The sequence below is a fragment of the Eulemur rufifrons genome, chromosome 30, assembly GCF_041146395.1.
Source record: "Eulemur rufifrons isolate Redbay chromosome 30, OSU_ERuf_1, whole genome shotgun sequence".
Taxonomy (NCBI): domain Eukaryota; kingdom Metazoa; phylum Chordata; class Mammalia; order Primates; family Lemuridae; genus Eulemur; species Eulemur rufifrons.
The window spans coordinates 100027367-100045331 of NC_091012.1; the positions used below are offsets into that span (position 1 = coordinate 100027367).

At 47.9% G+C, this 17965-nt stretch overlaps 1 protein-coding gene across 4 annotated transcripts in view; it reads left to right on the forward strand.

Annotated features, from left to right (window-relative positions):
- The window catches only part of IQSEC2 (IQ motif and Sec7 domain ArfGEF 2), a 79004-nt gene that overhangs the window by 35776 nt on the left and 25263 nt on the right, over nucleotides 1-17965 (forward strand). Inside the window, exons 1-3 of one of the 4 annotated variants that reach the window (XM_069463131.1) lie at nucleotides 356-444; nucleotides 2353-2448; nucleotides 13271-14003. The exons of 2 other annotated variants lie outside the window; for them this stretch is intronic. In XM_069463131.1, coding sequence (XP_069319232.1) covers nucleotides 419-444; nucleotides 2353-2448; nucleotides 13271-13370 — 222 coding nt within the window. In that variant the 5' untranslated portion in view covers nucleotides 356-418 and the 3' untranslated portion in view covers nucleotides 13371-14003. Of the gene's footprint in view, nucleotides 1-355; nucleotides 445-2352; nucleotides 2449-13270; nucleotides 14004-17965 lie in introns of those variants that run through there. One more of the 4 variants, XM_069463130.1, reaches the window with a different exon arrangement.

Below are 17965 nucleotides of genomic sequence, written 5' to 3' on the forward strand. Positions count from 1 at the left end.
GAATGGCTAAATCATGTCCTAACCTTGGGGTTCTGTCACTTAGTAGTGGTATTACATAACCTATCTCCATCTCAGTTTTCTCTTCAGGAGAATAGGGCTAGATACCCGAACTTGACGGGGTGCCTGGGGAGGTTCCAGCAGAGGGGCACACAGGGAGCCCAGCCTGGGGTTTGGTCCGAAGGAGTGACTGACAGCTCTGAGCTCTCCAGGCCACTTCCTCTTAAGAGGAGTTCCCAGCCCTCCTAGGGGAGCAGGGGAAGGAGCAAAGTTTCCAGTTGCAGCCTGGCCTGCAGCCCAGCTGGCCCGGCCCCGCCTCCTTGGTTCCTCCTTCTAGGGAAGGGCTGGGGAGGAGGGGGTGGTGACACGGTGGAGGCACTGGCTGGGCCAGGGGGCCTGCCCTTGGGACAGGTCCAGACCCATGGAGCCCCCCGGGAGGAGAAGCAGGTAGGAACCGGGGCCCTGCAGCCTGGCCCCTTCCCTTCCTGCCCAGGCCTGGACCCAGTCCCTGGGCTGCTGATTCAGCAGCCTCCTGGCTTCCTGGTTCCTGGCTCCCTTCTTGGACTCTTGGAGGCCTTTGGCTTGGGGGAGGTAGCTGGCTCCAGTGGGCGAGCCCGTGGGCATCCGGGTGCCCCGCTCTGTAAGGCCCCTGCAGCCCTGAGTAGCACAGTCTGTGGGCTGTGAGGGCCGAGCTTGGCAGCCGCCCTGGTGTGCTAGCCTCGCGCTGCGCTGCAGGGCTCCAGGCTCGCAGTCGCTGGGATTTTTCTGACACCAGCATTCCAGCAGCCTAAGGATCTCTGATTCAATGAGATAATGAGTCAAGGGCTTGGGCTGGTGACTGGCACATAGACGGCGCTTGAGAAACAATCACTCTCATGATGACGGTTATTCCAGAGCCTCTGATAAGAAGAGTGTCAGATTCAAAGATTCTCTGCAAGATTCTAAGATTTGGGCATCCTCAAATTCGCAGCCTTTGAGAAACAGTCGCTCTGATGATGACGATTATTCTAGAGCCTCTGATAAGAAGAGTCTCAGATTCAAAGATTCTCTGTATGGTTCCAAGATTTGGACATTCTCAAATTTGCAGCTGGCCTTGGCCTGCAGCCACATCTGGCTTTTCCTTGGGCTTTTGAATGGCCTCGCCCCGACCACAGCCTGCCTCCAGGGGCTTGTGGGGGAGCAGGGGCTGGCTGACCTGGAGGGGCCAGCTCCACTCCCAGCGTGTCTTGGCTCTGGCCAACTGGTGTGGCCCTGGCAGCTGCACTGTGCTGGGTAGGGCAGGGACCAGGCCCTCCGCCTCACCACCCTTGCCATTCTCTGGACTTTAATCGTGGGAAGCAGGAGGCAGAGGGGCCTTTGGACCCTGCACTAGGGGTGGGGGCACAGCACCAGGGGTGGCGTGTTGGCCCTGCCTTGGGTTGGGGGTAGGGGGGAAGGCACTGGCCTTGAAGCAAAAGACTCCTGCTTGGAACCACCCTGTCCTCTGCCTTGCCCACTCAGCCCTGAGTCCCATCCTGTCACCAAGACCACTGAGACCTTGTCAGCCTCCTCTGCCCTCACCCCTCCTCTGCTCTGGCACTCTCTGCCTCTCCCTGGCTTCTCTCTGTGTCTTTTGTCTCACCCTTTCTCTGTCTTTCTTCTTTTCTGTCTCTTTTGGTTTCTCTCTGTCTCTCTGCCTCTCCTCCTTCAGTGTTCTACCCTCTACTACCAAGCTGGGCTCTCCCTGCTCTTTGGGCCCAGAGTCTTTCCTCCCTCCCCACTTCCTTCCCTTCCTTCCTATGAGGGGTCTTCTATTAGGGGAGCCCCCAGACATCTTTTCCCTTTCTCTTTCATCCCCCTTCCCTCCTCCCTACCCCTGTGGCGTCTGGTGTGAGGAGGGCTCCCTTCCCCCTTCCCTGCTGTGGTGTCCCAGCGTCTCCGTGGCCAGCTGAGGTCCCCACGGAGTCACCTGGAACACAGGAGGCCCAGCCCGGCTCTTTCGTCTCTACTGCCCCCTGTTGTCGTTGTGTTCTGTATGTGGTTCGAGTGCCGTCCTCTCTTTCTTGACTTTGTGGTTTTTTCTTTTTTTCTTCCTTCCTTCCTTCCTTCCTTCCTTCCTTCCTTCCCTCCCCCCTCCTCCCTCCCTTTTTTCCTCCCTCCCTCCTTTCCTGTTTTCCTCTCTCCCTCCTTATCTTCCCTCTCTCCCTGCCTCCCCCCACCCCTCTTCCACTCCCCATCCTCCATTCTTCCCAGTCTTCTCCTTTCCCTTGCCCCACTCACTCTCACCTCCTTGTCCCTATCACCTACCCCACCACTCCCCTCCCTGTCTCTCTCTCTCTGTCTCTCTCTCTCTTTCTGTCTCTTGCTGTCTCTCAGGTCCACAGCGTCTCATACTCTACACCAGTATTGCTGTCCTACTCAGGTCCTTGACTCCATGAAGCTTACCCCCTCAGGCAGGCTGGCAGAGAGCAGGTAAGAGCTAGACCCATCCCTCCCCCAATCCCTCCCCGTTCCAGACAAACATGCAGTGTCATTGCCAGACCCCTTCCTCACCTCCCTTAGCCCTTGGTGTGACTGTGGAATGGGTGTCTGAGTGTATGAGGAGAGTGCCTGGGAGATCATGTCAGGAGACCAAAGAGGACATTCGGAATCTATTTGTAGTTTGTCCTTCCTTAAAACAATCCTTCCCTAGAGATCTGCTCCAAAAGGCGGGAGTGGTTGGTCCTAGAATATGTGACTCTTGAGCTGTTTTGAGGGATGAATAGGAGTTGGCCAATTGGGTAGACTGGGGAAGGGCATTTAGGCAGAGGGAACAATCTGGTTTCCAGGTTCAAAGGTTCTCCACACCTTTGGAGAACACTATTTCCAAGTTAATTAGAAAACATGTTTTACATTTTCTAATTGTAATTCAATAAAAGGAAATGTTAACAGCAATAGCAAAAAGGGTAGGATCTCCCCCCATTTGAAAATTTAAAAATACTTGTGTTAAAGAGGAAATAAGAATGGAATTGAATTTATGGACTATTTAGAATAAATGTCAATGAGAATACTACATATCAAAACCTATGGATATGGCCATAGGGGTTCCCAGAGGAAAATTTATAGTCTTAAATGTTTTTATTAGAGAACAAAACGGTTTAAATTAAATGAACCAATTATTCCACTCAAGAAGGTAGGAAAAGAACAACCAAGACAGCAGAATAAAGTAGTTACTATAAGGCCGGGTGCGGTGGCTCACGCCTGTAATCCTAGCACTTTGAGAGGCTGAGGTGGAAGGATCGCTTGAGGTCAGTAATTTGAGACCAGCCTGAGCAAGAGCAAGACCCTGTCTCTACAAAAAATAGAAAAATTAGCCGGGCATGGTGGCACATGCCTGTAGTCCCAACTACTCAGGAGGTTGAGGCAGGAGGATCCCTTGAGCCCAGGAGTTTGAGGTTGCTGTGAGCTATGATGATGCCACAGCATTCTAGCCGGGACGACAGAGAGAGACCCTGTCTCAACAAATAAACAAACAAATAAATAAAAGTAGTTACTATAGATAAAACCAGAAATTAGTGAAATAGAAAACAAAAGATTTGACATAAAGAGGTGGCTTTTAAAAAAAACCAACAAACTAGGTAGACCATCCTCTGGCAGATATGACTGAGAAAAAGGCAAAACAATAAATATATAAAATAAGGTATGAGGGAAGAAGATTTAACCATGGATTCTTAGGAGATGAAAAAAAGTTATAAGAAAATGCTTTATATACTTTTATACCAATAAATGTGAAAATCTAGATGAAATGGATGGTTATTTTAGGAAAATATAAATTACCAAAATGACTTAGGGAGGGGTAGAAAACCTGAATAGAATGGAAAAATATAGAAGAAATAGAAAAGATGGTCAAAGTTTTCTCCTCAGAAATGGCAAGTCCAGTTGGTATTCTGGAAGTCCTGGTATCATGGAAGTTCTACTGAATCTTGAAAGATAAGATAATAGGAACAGATGGACAAATTCCCAGTTCATCCTATAAGGCTAGTATAGCTGGAAAGGTTTAGATACACACAAAAAAACAGAACCAGAACTATAGCCTAATCTCACACATTAATAGAGCAGCAAATATTTTAAATAACAGATTATCAAACAAAATCCATCAGCGTATTAAAAGAAGAATATACTGTGACAAATGAAGGTTTGTCCCAGGAGTGCAGGGATTGTTCAACATTAGGGAATCTGTTATTGTAATTTATCACAATAGATTAAAGGGAAAAGATCATATAGTCATCTCCATACATGCTGAAAAGTGATCTGATAAAATTACACGTTCATTCTCTTGCTGCATTGGGGTAATTTGTTATATAGCAATAGATAACTAATACGGTAAGCTAGGAATCAACGAAAACTTCCTTAACTTGCTAAAGAATTTTTATCAGAAACCAAAGACAATCATCAAATGGAAGTACTAAATACATTTCCATTAAATTCAGGGGCAAAATATGGGATGACTGCTATCACTGTTATAAACCAGTATTTTTCTGGAGGTTTTTACCAATGGGATTAACAAAAGAAATAAGTAGTATAAATGTTGGAAAAAAAGAATCAGAATTAGCATTACTTGGAGAATTAGCATTACTTGATTGTCTACTTAGATAAAAAAAGAGAATAAAACGAAAAATTTTTAGAACTAAGAAGAAAATTCAGTGCAATGGGTAAATATAAGATATATATATATAATATATATATACGGATACCCAATCTATTAGCTTCCATGAATACCAGCAGTAACTAATTAGAACACATAATAGAAAAGATACCATTTACAATAGCAAAAAAAAATGATCTATAAAAATCCCTAAGAATTTACAAGATATGTGAGATACTTCTCTGTAGAAAACTATAAAATTCCATCAAGGGCTGTAAGAAAGCTTGAGTAAATCAAAGTCATATCCTGTTCCTGGATGGGTAGACTCAATATGGTAAAAATGGCATTTAGTCCCATCTTAGTCAAAAGGTTCCATGCACATTAAAATTTCAGTGGTATTTTCTTTGTGAGTCGGGCAATTGGATTTTAAAGTTCATTTGGAAGAGTAAATGCCCATGAATTACTAGGAAAATTTTGAAAAAGAAGAATGAGGAAACTTGCTCTGTTAGATAAAAAAAAAACTTACCATAAAGCTACAATAATTGCAGATGTTGTCATCATAGAAATAGAGGAATACATAAGTGAAACAAAATAGAGAGTTTAGAAACAAACTCATATTCATATGGGAATTTAATTTATGCCAAAGAAGACATTTCAAGTCAATGGGAAGTCAGTAAATGGCATAAGACTATTGGCTACCCATTGGGGGAAAAGTTAAGTTAAATTCCTGCCTTATATAAAAACAAATATAAAAAAATACACCAAATATAAATAACAAATATAAAAAAAATAAAAAAAATACAACTGTAAAAGTACCAGAAGAAAATCCAGAATATTTTTATAACATTAGAGTGGAGAAGGCCTTTCTGAGCATGACTTAAAAACCCAGAAGCTACAAAATAAAGAGTAATAATTTTGTCTATATTAATATTAGAAACTTCTGTGGGGAGAAAGATGCTATACACAAAGTTAAAACATAAACAACAGGCTAGGAGAAAGTATTTGCTACGTAGATACCAGGCAAAAGATTAATATCTCTGTCTATATCTATATCATCTCCTGGAAATCGATAAGGAAAAGAAATACAACCCATTTAAAATGGAGAAATAACATGATTTAACAATTCAGGGAAGAAACAGACAATTTAGCTAATAAATGAGAGAGGATGTTCAAGCCTGCTAGTAGTTAAAGAAATGATCATGCTCTAAGCAGGGGTTAAAAAAATAGAAATATAACTAAAACAACAATAAAGTACCATTTTTAGGTACCAAAATTAAAAAGATTGGAAGAGTTGTGGGGAAGAGAACATCTCAGATGGCTTGATTGGAGTACAAATTGGTATAATTTTTGTGGGGCAAATTTGTCAGTTACCTCCAGAATCTTAAATGTATGTATTCTTCGAAGCCAAGAACCATATCGTGGAGCTAGATTTCTCTAAGGTTTTCCTACTAGAAAGACCCAAACTTGGCCAGCCAGAGGCTTTTTCTAAAACATCCCAATCCAAACTGCAAACATAAGCCAGACGGTGCAACTCTTTATCACATGCCCCCTTATAGGATGTCATTCTCTACCAACTCTTAATTAAAAGGTTGCATCTCAAAAGAGAAGGAAAGAAGATAAAAAAAAAAAAAGGTTGTTGCATGATATATGCTTCTCAAAATAAAGACAGGATTATATGAGTAGGAATAATCTTTATTTGTAGCCAGTCTATAAAAATGTTAAGGCAATGGAAATAACTTTTATCTGCACTTTAAACAAAATGTACATTCCTTTGGCTCAGCAGTTCAACTTTCAGGAATCTATCCTTCAACATACTTCCAGACATATGCAAAGATGTTCAGTACAGCATTTCTTGTGACAGCAAAAAATTAAAACAGCCTAAATGTCCATCAACAGGGAATAGCTTTTAGTCCATGATATACCCATGCTATGGATTACTCTGTAGCAAATCAAAAGAAAAAGATAGATTTCTGTCTACTGGCATGGCAAGACCTGCAAGACTTATTGTTACATGGGAAAAGCAAGTTATAGAACGGGGCTTATAGTATGATCCCATTTTTATAAAGAAAAGAAAACCCCCATAACAACAATGAAAACATGTTATGCATGCCCTGTCAAAATTTCAAAACTGACTTTTTCCTTGATCTTATTTCCTTGCTTTTAGTAACTCATTTCCCTCCTCTTCTATACCTTTTCCCTGTATCCAGCTGTTCGGATCTTGCATTTGCTTTTAATAACTAGCTCAGATACCACCTCATTCATTCAGCAAGTATTTTGTCTTGCCTGCTTTAGGTTAGACCTTGTGCTGACCCTTGGTGGCATACTGGAATGAATTGTACCTGGTCCTACTGTCAAGGGAGCTCAACTCTAGAAGGAAGAGAGACACATAGACAATGACAACATAGTGTGGTTTGGGATAGGACAGAAGCAGGCTCAGAAGGCTGCCATACAAGGGGCGCTGGCGCTTAACTCCATCTCGGAGTCAGGGAAGGCTTCCTGCAAGAGGGAACATTTGTACTGAGTCGTGAAAGAGTAATAGCTTTCCTTCATCTTCCTCCTCCACCAGAAATGGTCTTGTCACTTTTTGGTTCTTCCAAGCAGGATGACCTTGTAGGGGAAAAAATAGTTGAGTTAGTGCCTTTATTAAAGTCCAAATTCTGCCACTTACCAACTCTGTGACTTTGGGCAAGTGATTTAGCCTCTGAGCCTCTGTTTACTCATCTGTATAATGGGGCTAATGCCTACTTACCTCTCATGGCTGTCTTTAGGATTGGAGTCACTCCTGGGTGACTGTCAGCTCTAGAAGAGTGGGGACTACCTGTGTCTTGTTTTCCTCCTACGCAAGTGTGGAGTGTGTAGCATTGGATTGGATTGAGTCTAAAAGCTGTACATGTCTGGGAGTGGTTCTGGATCACAGGATGAGCATGACCATAGCAGAGCTTTGGGATGAGGATGGTATATGGAGGCTGAGAATAGTATATGGACTGGAAGGGATTGCCTCATAAGAACAGAGAGACAGGTGCCTGGTCTTGGCATGAAGGTGATACAGGAAAGAAAATGAGAGTAGGTGGTCTTGGGAAATGGATTCAAGTAGGGAGTTCTGGCCCTGGTTCTTGGTCCTCTTCTGCTTATGTCATCTCCTAATCTCATAGTCCAGGGTGGGGAGGCATGGTAGACCACTACATGCCATGGCATTTTCAATCCCAACTCTGTCATTGACTAGCTAGGTGATCTTGAACAACTCACTTCACATCTCTGAGCCTAGTTGTTAAAAAGGACACAATACCACCAATGTTTTGAGGTTTATTTACTGGGGAGCATATGAGATCATTCAGATGAATGCATTCAGAATTTGCCTTGCCGAGTGCCTGGCACATAACAGGCACTCAATGAAGAGTAGCTGTTATTGTATTCATTTCATAGACAATTATGGAATACTGCTGTGGCCAAGGTCTATGCTGGGTGATGGTTCTTGCTCTCCATGAGTTCCCCATCAGTTGGGGAGACTGAGAAGACATCTGACAGAGAACACTGGGGGGCTGTGGAAGCCCAGAGGAAGGGATCTGGCCCTGTCTAGGGCTGGTGCAGGTCAACTCAACCTAAGACCTGAGTCTTAAAGGATAAGTAAGAGTTATCCAGGGACAGAAGGGTGAAGTGTGGAAGAGCATCCCAGGCAGAAGGAATAGCATGTGCAAAGGAACCTGGATGTTATTGGGTAGGACCAGAGGGTCTTGATCTGGGATACATGGGCCCCACATGGGCTTCATGAGGCCTATGAACGTCCTGAAATTGAATGCAAAATGCTGCATGCAATACCTATGTGCATTTTTTTGTGGAGGAGATGGTCCATGGCTTTCATTAAATGTATAAAGGGGTTTGTGTTCCCCCCCAAAAGGTTGAGAACCAATGTTGTTGGTGACAAAGCATCATATGAATGGATTCTAAATAGGATAGTAATTTGGTAAAATTTGTGTTTTAGAAACATCACATTAGTAGTCAGTAAAAAAAAGGGTTATATGCATGGAGACCAGCTGCAAGGCCTAAACTGAGGTATTGGCATAGAAGGAATGGATTCGAGCAGGGCTACTGCGTTGCATGACTCCAGTGAACGCCATTCATATGGAAGCATTTTAATTTCAAATTATAGAATTCAAATCCTTTGAGAGTCATTACCGAGATAGACTCACTAGCAGTGTCAGGTGACAAGCTGTTGTGGATGTAGAAGGTGAGCAAAAGGGAAGGAGACAAAGGTGAGTCAACACTGAAGGCGGCCAGAGGGACATGAGTCCAGGCCAGGGTAGTAGTGCAAGAATACTCATCCAGCATCCAAAGTCCTTGGTCTCAGACATAATTACTAACTTTCACCCTACCCCTGGTTCTCAGAGATCCTCAGCAATACTGGAGACGCTCATTTCCCTGTGGATTTTGGAGAGGAATTCATTCTGGCTTGTGAGTCAGGTCAAGTTTCCTGACGAAAGTAGTGTTTGAGCTAGTCATTCAAGGTCCGTGAAGATTTCAAGAGCCAGAGACGGGGGAAGATGCACTAAGTGTGTGCACAAAGGCCTGGAGATGAGGAAGGGTGAAACCAGACATCGGAGGGTGCGGAGGTTAGACTTGCCTCAAACAGCTGTCTGGGGAGTTCAGGCTTTTTATTTTTCTTTGAGTAGACAGCTGGAGAGCCATGAGCAGCTCTTGAGTAGGAAAAGGGACATGATTGAATTAGCATTTTAGAAGAAGGAAGGGAGACTAGGGAGGAGACTGTTGCAATAATCCAAAAGAGACAGAAGCTAAGGTAGTGGCAGTGGGGACAGAGCAGAGGAGATGGGTTTGAGAGGTGATTGGGATGAAGAGAGGGCTGGAGACAGAGACTGAAGAGATGATGGGGGATGGGGGAGGAAGTAGAGCTGACTGAGGCTGGAATTCACAGTACGTTGGAGTGTTCAGGCCTGGCCATGGATTCATTCATTCAACAAATATGTATCGAGTGCAAGGCACGGTGCCAGGCACTAGGGGAATGGCCCTGAACAAAGCAGATGCCCATCCTGATGGTTCTTACAGTGGGTGAGACAGATAATAAACAAACAACTAAATGTATAGAATGTGTCTGATGTCGATAAATGCTATAAGAAAAATAAAGTCAGGGTGAGGGAGTAGAGAATGTTGGGGTGCTTTTTGAGAGGGATGCCCTCTCAAATGAGGTCATGTTTGAGCAGAGACTTGAAGGGCTTAAGGGAGTGAGCCATGTATCTAGCTGGGGGACGATGTTCCAGACGGAGCATCAGGTGCAAAAGCCCTGAGGCGAGAGTTTGCCTGGTATGTTTGAGGAGCAGCACAGAGGCCAGTGTGATTGGAGAAAGGATGAACAAGAGGTGAGAGCAGTAAAAGGTGAGGTAGCAAGGGCCAGATCATGCACAGTCTTTCAGAGCTATTTACAAGGTAGAATCAGCAGGATTTGGTGACTGGCTTGCTAAGAGAGCAGGAAGAATCGAGGGTGACTCCCAGGTGCATTTCAGGCTTGGCGGTACCCTTCACTAAGGTGGGAGATGCAGGAGGACAGGTTTGCAGTTGTGAGAGGCTGAGTCAGAGACCTGTGAGATCTATGAGATCTGAAGGCCTGAAGAGCCATCCCGGTGGAGCTGTCCAGCAAGCATGAGGCTTGATAAGTCTGAGATCTGGGAGAGAGAGCCGTGCTGGAGCGAGCCACGGCTGAAGTTATGAAGTGGCCTGAGATCACTGAAAGAGAGGATGAAATGAAAGAGAAGAGGACCAGAGCAGAACTGGGAAGGGGAAACTACCATGTAAGGAATGGGCAGAGGAAGAAATAGGGGGTGGTCAGAGAAGTGGGAGGAAAAGCAGCGGGGATGCAGAGGAGGGAAAGGGCCACGCAGAGGAGGGCTTTGTTAAGAGTGTCAAATGTTGCAGCTGAGGGGAGTAAGCTGAGGGCGGAAGAGAGTCTATTGGTTTTAACCACCAGGAGGGCCTGGGCGACCTTCCTCAGAACAGCTTCTGTGGAGTGGTGGGCGCAGGAGGCAGATTGCAGTGGGTCGAAGAGCTCGTGGGAGGTACTGAAGCAAAGCGGAGACGGCCAGTGTAGACGAGTTTCTCAGGAAGCTTAGCTGTGAAGAGGAGAGAGGGACAGAGGGGGGATGTGGGGGAAGATAGAGGGTTTTTATTCCCAGATGGGAGAGACTTGAGCTTCTATAAATGTTGATAGGAAGGAGGCAACAGAGGGGGAGAGGTTGAAAGTACAGGAGGGAGAGGGGATGATCGTTGTGGAGGAGGTAGTGGGGTTGGGCTCCAGAGCCCAGGGGGAGAGACTGGCCGTTAGTGGCATGGGGCTCCTCCCTTACAGAGAAGGAACGCGGTGGCAGCGGTGGGGATATGAGGGCGTGAGGGGATCGGTGAAAGAAACGCTTCAGTAAAGTTCAAAACAACAAATGAAGAGCCTTGACCAAGGGCAGGGATGCTGGAGCTGGGAGGAAGCAAAGAATTCTTCTGGCTAGGAGTCAGAGCTAGGGAGGACTTCCTGCAGGAAGCAGCATTTGAGCTGGGTCATGACATTCAGACAGGAGTTCAGTATGGAAAGATCTGTGCAGAAGGAAGAATATTCTAAGTGGAAGAAGCAGAATCAGCAGACACAGAGGTGTGAAAAGGCTGGGCGTGCCAATGGAATAAGGGAAAAGCTGGTTTGATGAAGGCCAGGCGAGAGTGAGTAGGATGCCACTGATGCCGCTGATAATGGCAGTCACAATAATAGTTACTGTGTATTCAGCACCAGACCTACCCTGTGGCAGGTGCTTTACATACTTGAATTCATTTCATCCCACCAGACCCTGCAGAAGAGGTATGTCCTCAATATGAGTCCCAGAATGGCGAAGAAGCTAGTAGGTGATGGGGCTGGAATTGAAATCCAGGTCTGTGTGACTCCAGAGCCCGTGCCTTTTCTACGGGTGCCGGGCAAGGCCCTATGATGGGGGAGCCTTGAATGCCAACTTGGAGGAGCCTGGGCTTTATCCAGGTGGCAATGGGGAGCCAAGAGGGGTGTCTGAGCAGAGATTCATGCTCGAGGGTGGGCTTTAGGAAGGTTCATGTGGTATAAGAGGGGCGGGCGAAGAAATCAGGAGGTGACTGCAATGTCAGGGGGAGAGGTAGCATGGCTTGGCCTGGATAAGAGGGGAGTGAGCAGTGGCACCGGATTATCGTTTGTTCCTCATGACAGCCTTGAGAGGTATGGATTTTTCTTCTCTTTTTATGGATGAGGAATGGGAGACTCAGAAAGGGAAGGCTACTGGCCCAGGACCTGAGCCCTGGTGCATGTGATTTTGCTGACTCAGTGAGTCTGTGGAACAATGTGTCAGGGGGAGCTGAGTCCGAGAAAGGTGTGTGCCTGTGTGTGTGCGCGTGCTTGTCTGTCGGATGGGCAGCAGTGCCTTCCCTTCCCTCGCCTGTCTGCTTTCCTTCCCATCTCTTCCCAATCCTCCAGTCTCCTGGAGTCCATGATTACTGCATCCCCTGAGCCAAGGGGTCCGGGAATGGGGGTGTTCCTGTTTCCTTTGCTGTCCCCAGAAGATCAGCCTTTTCATTCCCAAGGCACCTGGTCCCCTCCCAGCCCTACTGTCTGTCCATCCACCCCATGAAACTGTAGCCCAACTCCAGTGACTGACACATACAGTCTGGCCTCTGCTACTGCTCAGTACCCTGGAGATAGGTGCTTCTTCCTACAGTGGCTCTTCCTCCCAGCTGTGGCTGCTTCTGTGTGGGCAGGTGGCCGCCTTGGGAATTGGATTCAGTTCACGAACAGTTAACAATAATCACCACCATGTTCCCAGTGCTGTTGTTTGCCAGGCACGCAATGTGTGTTTTAGTCCTTACAACAGTCCTGGGGGGCTTGGCATCATAAGCCCCATTTTTACAGGTGAGGAAACTGAGTCTCCGAGAGCCTGGGGGCACATAGCCTGGAAACACTCGTAGAGCTGGGATTTGAACCCAGGTCTGTTTGCTTCCAAAACTGTGGGCTCTCCCTACTCCATTTCTGAGCATCCATCTATTTTTCTGACCCTGAGCCTTCAGGAGATACAAATCTTTGTCCTTCAAGGGCAGGGTGGATTTCTAGAGGTAGCTCCAAGCTTACCCAAAGGACCTGGTGACATGAGTCTGAGACCTGGAGCTCCAAGAACTCTGGGTTCAAATCCTGACTCTACCACTTGCCCAGCTATGTGACCTAGAGCAGGTTATCTAACCTCTCTGACCTTTAATTCCCTCATCTTTAAAATGCTGCTTTGCAGAGTTGTTGCAGGGTTAGATGAGATGATGTATGCAAAGTGCCAGCATAGAGCAGGTTGCTGTTACTTATATTAAAATGAAGGTTGGGCGCCTGTCAGGGCTGGAAAGGGAGTTTATGTACTCTGGGGCTGACCTTAAGACTGAGCCCAGGCTGGGTGTGGGGAGGGCTGTCCCAGAAGGGGATCAGCAACAGGCTCTTTGGAGACTGAGTTGGGTGTGGCCCTGGATAATCTGTCACACTGGCCTCCCCACTGCCACCCTCATTCTAGCCCCACCTTCTGGTTCCTTCAGCCCTTCGTGTATCTCCCCTGCTCTGCAAACTAATGCCTCTGCCTCTCTCTGTCACCCACCCGCCTGTGGCCTCTACCCTGCCCTTCCTGGCCCCAGGGAAGAGGAGGAGGAGGAGGAGACTGAGGAAGAGGAAGAGGAAGACGCTCACCAGTTCTGCTGTCCGGCCTCCGAGTGCAGCAGTCCCTCCTCTCGGTAACTGAGAGGACAAGGGCCATTTTCTATGCAGAAGCAAAAGCCTTAACCAGCCCCTCCCCCGCCAGCCCCCGCTGATCCCCCATGGGACCCTGTCCCCTGCTTCAGGAACCAGATGGGCAAGCATCGTGCCCCTTCCTCCCCCACCTCCTTCTTGGAATTCCCACCCCCACTGCTGTCTCCTCTGGACTCCAGTCCCTGACTTAGGAAGAGCTGGAGCCCTAGGTCTCACTAAAATGTGGGAGAGGCAGAGCTTGGAGCTTGAAGCTTGAAGCTTGGAACCTGGACCCTCCCCGCACCCACACTCCCACTTCCCAGGCACCCTGGAGCCTGCCACTCCTGGAGAGGTCTCCAAATGACATCCCAAGGACCTACCTCTGTCCTCTGTGAGCACAAACAGAGATGCAGGGTGCCTAGGGCTTAGAGGACCAGACGGGGGCAGGACCCAGCCTGCCAAGTTCTCCGTCGTTCTTTCCCTTGCTATGGCCATTGCTGCCATCTCCACTGCTTAAAGGCCTCGCCTCATGCCCCCTGCCACTCCCATAGTGCTCTGTAAATGTGATCAAGAGAAAAAGGCCTCTCAGAGTACCTATTGCTGTGTACAAAGGAATTTCCATCAATAAAAGCTGATCTCTTCTCTCTGTCTGATGTATATTCCACCCACCCTTCACTTCCCTCTCCCCATCCCCACCAGGGCCTTGTCTCCTTTCCTATCCAGAGCTGGGAACAGGGGCTGGGACAGAGAGTAGGGTTTGATCTGTGGTATTGTCAACACCCAAGAGGCACTCAATAAATGCATGGGTGGCTCCCAACATGGGCAAGTCTATTGCCTTCCTCAGCCCATTAGCTTGAGGCAGCGGGGCTGGCTAACCCTGGACATGTTGCTTGACCTCTCTGACATATCGTTTCCCCATCTGTAAAACTGAGGAGGAAGGTTGGACCAGAGGGTCTCCAAGGGCTCTTCAGCTCTGACATTCTGCGAATCTGAGATGCTACAGTTTTAAGAAACTGATTATGTGAATTTAAGATACAGAGTCAGTGACACATTCCATGCAATTCTGTGATTTTTATTCCTGCAATGCTGTGATTTTTGGATTCTCCAATCCTGTGGTTTTAAAATTTCATGATTCTACCATTTAAACAAGTATCAATGATGTGATTTTAATATTCTGTGATGTTAAGATTCCTTGATCCTATACTTTTAAGATTCTGATTCTACAACCTTAGGGATCCCTGAATCTGAGAGGAAGCCATTTCCCCCAGATGCAATGACCCTAAATATCCCCTGCACCTGGCCAGAAGCTGGTTCTAAGACTCCCTGCAGGCCGTTGGCAGGAGGGTGGAAGGTGTCCTTTACGGGTTTGTAGCACGCACAACTTCCATGATGTGTCTATGTTAGGAGCACAGCCAGGAGACCCCAAATTGGGCTCATACACCGACTTTCCCTCTCTCAGCCTTTGGCATTAGACAAATCTGAGTTTGCCTTCTGGTTCTGCCACTTACTGTCTGTGTAACCTTGAGCAAGTCTTTTCTTCTCCTTGAGCTTTATTTTCTTCCTGAGAACAGTGAGAATATATCTACCTCTCTGGGTTATGAAGATTAGCAAGAAAGAACGCCAGAAGCCCAGCATAGGGGCTGGTGCGCGGTTGGGCAAGTGTGCTGTGATTGGTGGCTCTTGTTTTGATTAAGGCCCAGGTGAGAGTCCCTCCTCTCCTTTCTATCCTCCCTCCCTTCAGCATCCCCATCACATTGGACCTGCAGGTTTTCCAGAACCTCACCTCGTTCCCTCACTCATTGCTTCACTCAGTCACTCAACTCATCTACTCATTCGCTCATTCAAAGTCTCATTTATTTCTCCCCTCCCTCCCTGCCTTCCTCTCTCTTCCTCTCTCCTTTATTTACTCTTCCTTATTTTACTCAACAAAGCATCGCTTGAGCACCTACTACGTGCGAAGCCTCAAGCTAAATACCGTGAGGGATCCAAAGTGAGACAGTGGTGTGTCCTGTATGAGTTCTCCATCTCCCAGGGAAGACGAGAGATCCTTTGGGACATTAGGTAGGGTGTAAAGGGCAAAAATGATTGAGCAGAAACGGCTTCGGTAATGAGCAAAATTTGTTCCTGGCCCAAAGCCGAGGGAGATGTCAAGGTGGGAGGAGAAGGGTGGTGTCCAAGAAGGCTTGTTGGAGGAAGAGAGCAAAAGTTGGGCCTTGAAGGCTGGGAGGGGTTCGAAGAGGTGGCAAGGGGTGAGGAGGCATTACAGGAGTCAGGGACCGCATGGACAGAAACCTGGTGGAGGGCTCCAGGGCCTCTCGGGGAATGGTGAGTGAATGACTCTGTTTAGGTGGCTCTCCAGGATATGTGAATCTAGGTGACCTGTAACTGGGGAGGAGGAGACCATTCTACCCTTCCTTCGAGTGGAGCTAGAAGGAAGTGTGGGGGTGGGGGTGGGGTGGGGGTTCAACGACATGGAGGGAGAGGGCAAGTCAAGGTCAGATGGCCATCCTGGGAGATTCCTGCATAGGCAACTGCATTGGCTGAGTCAGGCAGAGGGCTTGTGCTGTGGGGAGAGGGTGGGCTTTATGAGTTGTGAGAGCAATATGTGTGCACGTGTGGTCTCCATGTGCCCGGGCATCCACGTGCATGTCTTTGCACGAGGCTGTGAAGGTCTCATGGTAGTGAGAAGCCATGCGCACTGTTATTCTGAGGGAATGTGATTATGTGAGACTGAGCGTGAGGAATTCTGAGTGTGTGAGATCGGTTGTGTGCAATGGTGACTTCCTGTGCTGGGCTGGCTCCATGCATGTGTCTGGTGGATGTAATCACAAGGCTGGGTGTGGGTGGCTTTTAAGCCTGTGGGGCTACAGCTTTTTGGGTGACAGTTGTTAGGTAGGATGGTCACACACACATAGGCACACGTGACTTCTACCTGTGGTCTCACGGGACAAAGTTGGTTGCGGAGCAACTGCTGTGTGCTGGGCCCTGGCGTCGGCACTGTGAGTCCGCAAAGGTGAATCGGACCAGGCCACCGCCCTCGGGGAACAGGAGCAGGGGTGGGTGGGAGATGGGGACTTTGGGAGAGAATCACGGGGTAGCCAGTGATGAGGACTGTCTGTGCTATGGGTGTGCACAAGACACAGAGGAGGGAGTAACCGACCCTGTGAGGGGCAAGAGTGAATCAGAACTGACTTTCCAGGAGGACCTCCCAGCTCAGGGTGCTGCAAGATGAAGATGAGCTCACCCAGACCAATCAAGTCCAGGGGTAAAGGGAAGAGAGAAGACATTCTGGGCAGAAGAAACAAAGGAAGAGTATGAACACAGGCATGGAGGTGTAGGAATTGCACGTAGCCTGCAGTTGCCCACAATGTTTAGGAGCTTGCCGGGGCAGGGTGGGAGGTTGGGGGTGCTGCTAGCCAGAGGGGCTTCTGAAACTAAAGGTGGGACACCGGCCTAGAAGGTAGGGGACTCTTGTCCCGTGTGACCCCGAGTAAGTCACTTTGACTCTCTAGGCCTCAGTTTGGATCTGTGGGATTGGATGCTTCATAAAGCTTACTTTATTATAAAGTCCATCCCAGCTCTGTGGATCTTCTTCTACCCTTGGCCAGCCAAATCCACGAGTCATTGCTCTTGAAGTCAGGAGCTTCTTCCATCTGACCTCAGTCTTTCTTGTTTCCTCCTGGGTTGCTTCTTCACTCACCCACTCTGCAGATACTTACCCTGCATCTGGCCCTTTGCGTGCCACCGTGGGGAGGCACAGGGAGATGAAGCATGCAGGACTCTACCTCGGAGGGGCTGCTTGGTGCCCGGGGTAGGGGTCGGGGGCAGTAGGAGCATGAGCTTTGCGTTCAGATACATTTTTGTTTGAATCCTGGCCCAACCACTGCTGAGCTTGGAGGCTTTCGGCAAGTTACTTGATCTCTCTGTACCTCAGTTTCATCATCTGTGTTGTCCCCTTCAGGGAGAACAGCCAAGAACTTGCAGAGTTGCTAGGCCTAGCGAAAAGCAGATACTCAATAAAGGACAACTATTATCTTTAGGGCTGCAAAGAAGCAGAGCTGGGATTCAAACCCAGGTCTTTGCACTCCCAAAGCCTGTGTTTGCCCACTGTATCCAAGTCAGCTTAGGCCCTTTGATGGTCTCTTCCTCGTGTCAGCTCCTTTGCCAGGCTAGGCTGGGCTTAGGCTTAGAATCCCTGTGGCACTGGGATTGGGCAGCAGAAACAGCTTGCAGAAGAACCCTGAGAGGTAGAGATGGCGGCAGTCCCTCTACTGCCCCCTCCCTGCTGCTGGGAGCAGTCTGCTCTTTCTAGAACCCAAAGCCTCTGGCCTTATCTAGGTGCACTGACCTCCTCATCTTGTTTTCTTGTCTCCAACTTCCGGTCCCCCCCCCTCGCCCCCAGCCTAGGTTGTCATGGGGATAGTCTTCGGCATCCCTGGCTTCCTCTTGCCCTTATCGTATGGTATCCATGGCAACACCCCCCATGCATTTCCATGGCAACTGCATCCTGATCCCATCCCCCGCTGGCTGCCTGGCTCCAGGAAGTGCCAATATAGGGAAGGAGGGAGAAACGACCTTCCATTAGGAGCAGCATTTGGGGAGGG